A 5,762-nucleotide genomic window follows, 5' to 3' on the forward strand; every position below is an offset into this window, starting at 1 on the left:
TGTGTTTGATAATGTTGAGGAGGGAAAACGAATGTGATTTTACGTGTTCAGGATACCCGAAAACGAGTATTTTACTCAGATTTATAACGAGTTATTTCGTGGTCATTCCATGACCATTTCAGACCCTTTTTTTAATCACTTTAAGATATGACGCTAGTGAAAATCAATACTACAACAACAACAACAAAACCCAATATCACATGAGTGGTGTATAGGGAAGGTGAGATGTAGTAGGATAACGGTTAGGAGGTTTGAAAGGGCATTGATTTCCATAGTTTACTTAGCTCAAACCCATTACTCGTCTTGGTTTGATATTGCTACGGCGCATGACTTCGAGAGTCATGATGATAAAACTGCAGTTGGATAACGACTAGGAGGATTTGATATGGTATTTAGATTTTCAAGGTTTAATCAAGACTTAACTCAGGAAACCACTACTCATCGTATATGGTTTAGCATTGTTACCACACATGACTTCAAAAGTAATGATGATATTAATGAGGAACGTTTTTATTGAGATATTTCTGCTTCTCACTCCGAGAAGAAAGTTAAGAGTCCAACTATGTTTTTGTATTGTACAATAATAGTTAAACCGAGTTCAACATAGAAACACTCTCTATGCTCTTATTTCAAGTATGAAATCGTCCATTTATTTGGCTCGCTTCAAACCATAAATTAATTATTATAATCTTTTTCACGTGATTGAAAATAAAAAATAAAAGATAAATGTCTTACTTCCATACTCAATAAGGGACTTGTTAAGAAAAACGGAATATGACTAAAGTTAGAAAATGTTACTGTAATTAGCACTGAGAAAGTGAGAAGTAACTTTTGAATCTTGAGCCAATGTGATTCACAGCCAAAGCTAGCCAGCTTTGAATATAGAAAATATATGACAAAATTCAACTGCCAAGTCTGCCATTGCTTAAAAAATCAAAAAAGGGACAATGGGTCCACATACAAAAAAACACCTCCAGTATTGGTAAATAGGACAGTACTAGGCAAATTCATTTCATCACAAGATAGTTTAAAACAAAAATGAGTCGATAATACAAGAAATCATTATTAACGACAAGTAAAAGTAAAAGATGTATTTATCGATATCTGATAATAGAAATCAACTTTTGAAAAACAACTTAGCAGGAAAATTAAAAATGCTGAGAAAAATACAAACAACTTCAATGTTTGTTGTCATGATAACAAGATTAGTATGATCAACCTCACGACGTACGCTTATGTCGAAGCTGAGAGTTGAACCCTTGCCTTTTTTTTGTCAATGTGACTAGCCTCCTTTATTTTCCAATTAAGACCCACAACATGCTGATTTCGAAGCAGATTCCGAAGACCCGGCTGCCTGGCCTTGTTGATTAATCTTAATGGTCTGTGGCTGCAATTATAAAATTACACCAAAACAAGAAAACATAACAGAGCTCAAGTGTAGGCAGATTTGACTATAAACAAGCTTAAATTGAAAGTCAAATTATATAAACTGTATTATACCTCAGCCTTTGTGTCAGTTTCAGCAAGTCTTTGCTTTATATCCCTGCCAATGGAGAAGAACACCTCCTCCACATTCAAATTTGTTTTCGCACTCTGTTTTAATGTTAAATGTAAAAATGTAAATGTAAATCCAAAAGTCATTAAAAGTATGTAAAACAGGAAGAGTGTGGAAGCAGATCTTTACTTACGGTCTCAAAGAACTTGATGCCATACTCGTCAGCAAGTGCCTGACCCTTCGCGGTAGGAACGGCCTGTGTAAGAAGAAAGACATGTGACATGCATTGTATGAATAAGGGTATACAAATGAATAACTTTATTTCAGAATGTGCATAGATAAACAGAGATAGAGCGAACCCGTTTGCTTTCATCCATGTCGGCTTTGTTCCCAACCAGTATCTTGTTTACGTTATCAGATGCATGTTGCTCTATGTTACGGATCCAATTCTTGATGTCTGGAAAAAGAAAAGAAAAGTGGGTTTCAGTGAACTGCTTGAAGCAGGGCAATAAAGAAACAATTTTTTAAATTGAGGTATAAGCGATTACTGTTGAATGAAGATTCATCAGTTACATCATAAACCAGCAGAATACCCATGGCTCCACGGTAATAAGCTGCAAAATACCAACATTAGATGTGAGAAATATAGAGATACAAGCTCTTGGTCAGCAAGATCAACAGAATAAGACAAATTCAGTTTACTGTTTCTTTACTAAGCAAACAAAGAGAGAAATAACAATTTTATTCTTTGTCTTTAACAACAAAGTTGATATTGATAATATCGTATGCGAGTGTTGACATATATGCAGTATGTTAGATGACATGCTCAACATTAATCTCCTATTAATCCTACAAAGGCAGACCATATGCAATTTTCATTACACGTTACGGAGTATTACATAAGAACCTGATGACAGCAAAATTTTGTCGTTAAGGATAGCAAGTTCCTATCATGCAAAAAGTATCCAACTAACTGATATCAAATTTTTAGTTTCTCAACCAAACTTAATACTTAATACTAATATAAAGCTTTTAAGTGACTCAGTCCTCCATTTGGCTTTATCCAGTTGCAGAAAAGATATTTGACATCTACAAATATAATAGACATTGTAAAACACTAATAAATACTCATAAAACCTTTTCCACATACTAGAATAACTGTCTTAAGCATATGACGTTATAGATTCTTTCCATATGGACACTACGATTCCAACCTCGCACTTGCAATACACCTTCAAATCCAGATTGTTGCATACATTCTTTCTTTTAACCTTCAATGGCTTTGCAATCCTAAATCTGATAAGTATTCCCAATCTTATTCTCAAATTCATGCTACTGATCAAAAGCCATTTCGGTATTTTAACATACATAATTTTCGAAAGGCCTTCTTCGCTAAGTCCCCCAACTAAGATAAACAATCACCAAATCTTCAAACCGATGTCATTCTCATACTTTTGAATCTACTTATCTGTAGGTAAACTATGACACTTGATATACTTACTTTTGTACTTAGATTTACATGCCAAAAGACATCATTACACGACCATTTCACAAAGTACACATGTGATGGTTCATTTCATTAACAATTAATAGAATCATAACCTGAAAAGAATAGATATTATTCTGCTACAAACTTACCAGTTGTAATTGTCCTGAATCGTTCCTGACCAGCAGTGTCCCAGATTTGCAATTTGATTCGTTTACCATCAAGCTCAATGGTCCTTATCTTAAAATCAATACTAAAGGACAACAATTATCATGTTATTATTATGCCCACAGGATACCCAAGATCAAATATACTAAACGAGTTAACGGTAAAATCAATCAATATATGAGAGTTTGGATATACGCACCCTATGGTAGTAATGAAACTAGTGGTGAAGGAACCATCTGAGAATCGTAAAAGCAGACAACTCTTACCAACACCTGCAAGGATATATTAAATGACGACTGTAAGACTTAGCTAATGACCACATAAAATAAAATAGGGGTTTATATAACAATATATTAAGGTAAGAAACTAGATGCAACAATGTAAATTTAAAGTAAAGAAAATCTCGAGAATTTATAATTTGTTATCTTTGGTAGTGGTACTACTACTGGTGTGTAGTGAGAGAATAGCTAAATGAACAAAGTGACCATCTATGAATATCTAATATCAAGTGGTATAGTAAAATGTACGATAAGTTGCTTATAGTTGAATCTCAGAGGCACTCTTATCATTTGGTAGATCCAGGCCCATGGCTTATTTCGGGTTCACTCGAAGCTTGGCAAGGGAAGGAATTGGGGTTGCTTTGCTTTAAAAATTTATTTCGTAACAAGCCTTGAAGGCCAGCAGCTTTCAAACTTTACAAAGCCAAGAAAGGATTCTACTTATAGGGTACAAAACTGGGAGCCCACAAGAATTAGACTATCTTATAAAACAGCTTCAACAGAATAGTAGAACAGAAGTTTATAAGCCAAATCAAGATATCTATTCACCGGAGCCAGGAACAAATATGAGACAGTATCTTTATAAACACGGTAACAGACAGATAGCCAATGACCTAAAACATGTGTAACCTCCATTAGAGCACTATCAGTTAAATGTCTATCTCATTCGATATTTGTTCTACAATTTGCACATAGAGCACAAACCACTATATGCCTCCAGTTGATCAGGTTTTCAAAGTGTGAACACAATGAGCTGCTTTTTAAAAATATCCTTTTCTACAAAGTTTTGACAAATCGTTTACAATCATAACCCTAATTAAAAAATTAGGAAGAAAAAAAAATCAAAAGCATTAAAAACGTGCATTCTTCATCTTGCAATTAGAATCAAACACAAGCTGATAAATCACACAGCTAAATCAAACAGAGAACTCACAGATATACGTAAATCGGGATTTCAAATTGATAATGAATGAACAAAAAGGGGAAAAAACAATACAGTACAATACATACCGCTATCGCCAATCAAAAGAAGCTTGATGAGGTAATCGTAATCTGCTCGAGCCCTAGCTGGTGGAGCCGCCATTTTAAATTAATCAGATTCAAGCAAAAACCCTAGAAAAAAACGTCAACTTTTTGTTGTAATCTTTTCTTCCGCTGATCACACAGAAATTAATTAGGGAAAATAGCGAATAAAAGTAACAAGAAATAAAAACGTATATAGATACAGAGAAGATTGTGTATGTGAATTAATCTTAGAATTAAAATTTACCAGATCGGGATGAAAAGAGAAAGAGATCTAAGCAAATGTGTGAGATGAATATAAAATGAGACGAGAAAGCCCTCTAAGACACGTCAGCATATATAAACCACTGTTCCGACGTTATATTTCGATTTAATTCACATGTATGTATTTCTCCTATGCTTTTTATCTCAATCGTTGATCGTTGATCGTTGATTTACGAAACATACACCATTGGATTTTGTCACGTGGTTTCTATTGTTTTCAAAAGTAACCAAACATTTTACATTTTAAGTGTTGTATCAGAAAACAATTTGCAACAAAGTTTTTGCCTATTTCTGTTATGAGATGTTTGGTATAATGGAAATTTACTAGTTTAAAGACCCGTGAACTCACGGGTTTGAGGAAAAATCTACACTAAAACACTATATAATATTAAAGTCATATTAAAACACAATATAATTTTAAAGTCATGTTAGTGATTAAACATTACAATATTAAAATCATTTTAGTAATTAAATATCTGTGGTAGGATTAAGGGGGAAGTAACCAATCGGGAGGAAGCGGGGGGAAGCAATTTTTTTTTTTCGTTTTTTGAAAAAACTTTGTTCACAAACATTATAGATTGAATAAAAATATGAACATTTAATAAAGACACTTTGTGATAAATGTTTTTTATTTTAGCGGAAAAATGCTCAAAGAAGTAATATATAACAATTATCGTGTTTTTCGAGCGTATGTTGAGGTTTTAGATATTAGGGTTTAGATATTAGGGTTTAGATATTAGAGTTTATAGGGTTTATATATTAGGGTTTAGAATTTAGGGTTTAGGGTTTAGATTTAGGATTTAGATTGAGTTTTTAACACGAACGGTTTAGAGTTTAGGGTTTAGGGTTTGGTGTTTTGGGTTTATGGAGTAAACTCAAAACACCAAACCCTAAACCCTAAACCCTAAACCCTAAACTCTAAATCGGGCTAAATTTTACTTCACAAAACATGAAGAAGAAGATGAAGGATTGTTAATAATTTGAAATTTGAAATATCAGGGTCGTGGTAAGTTTGAGTAGGGATGGCAATGGCCACCCGATCCAGCAG

The 5,762-nt window shown here is 33.6% G+C and overlaps 1 protein-coding gene across 2 annotated transcripts; it reads right to left on the bottom strand.

The window, feature by feature from the left end:
- Positions 1-1,006: 1,006 nt before the first annotated feature.
- LOC139896101 (ras-related protein RABE1c-like) lies at positions 1,007-4,810 on the bottom strand. 2 transcript variants are annotated; one of them, XM_071878685.1, is made up of 9 exons: positions 4,698-4,810; positions 4,439-4,582; positions 3,349-3,421; positions 3,134-3,234; positions 2,044-2,109; positions 1,855-1,952; positions 1,689-1,751; positions 1,501-1,593; positions 1,007-1,387 (listed from the first exon to the last, which is right to left on the bottom strand). In XM_071878685.1, the coding sequence occupies exons 2-9, from the start codon at positions 4,509-4,511 to the stop codon at positions 1,304-1,306; spliced, it is 651 nt and encodes a 216-aa protein (XP_071734786.1). In that variant the 5' UTR covers positions 4,512-4,582; positions 4,698-4,810; the 3' UTR covers positions 1,007-1,303. The 2 variants fall into 2 exon arrangements, with proteins under 2 accessions (XP_071734786.1, XP_071734787.1); XM_071878686.1 differs by having other exon boundaries at positions 4,439-4,540; positions 4,698-4,728.
- Between the last annotated feature and the right edge of the window lie 952 nt (positions 4,811-5,762).

The sequence above is a fragment of the Rutidosis leptorrhynchoides genome, chromosome 3, assembly GCF_046630445.1.
Source record: "Rutidosis leptorrhynchoides isolate AG116_Rl617_1_P2 chromosome 3, CSIRO_AGI_Rlap_v1, whole genome shotgun sequence".
Taxonomy (NCBI): domain Eukaryota; kingdom Viridiplantae; phylum Streptophyta; class Magnoliopsida; order Asterales; family Asteraceae; genus Rutidosis; species Rutidosis leptorrhynchoides.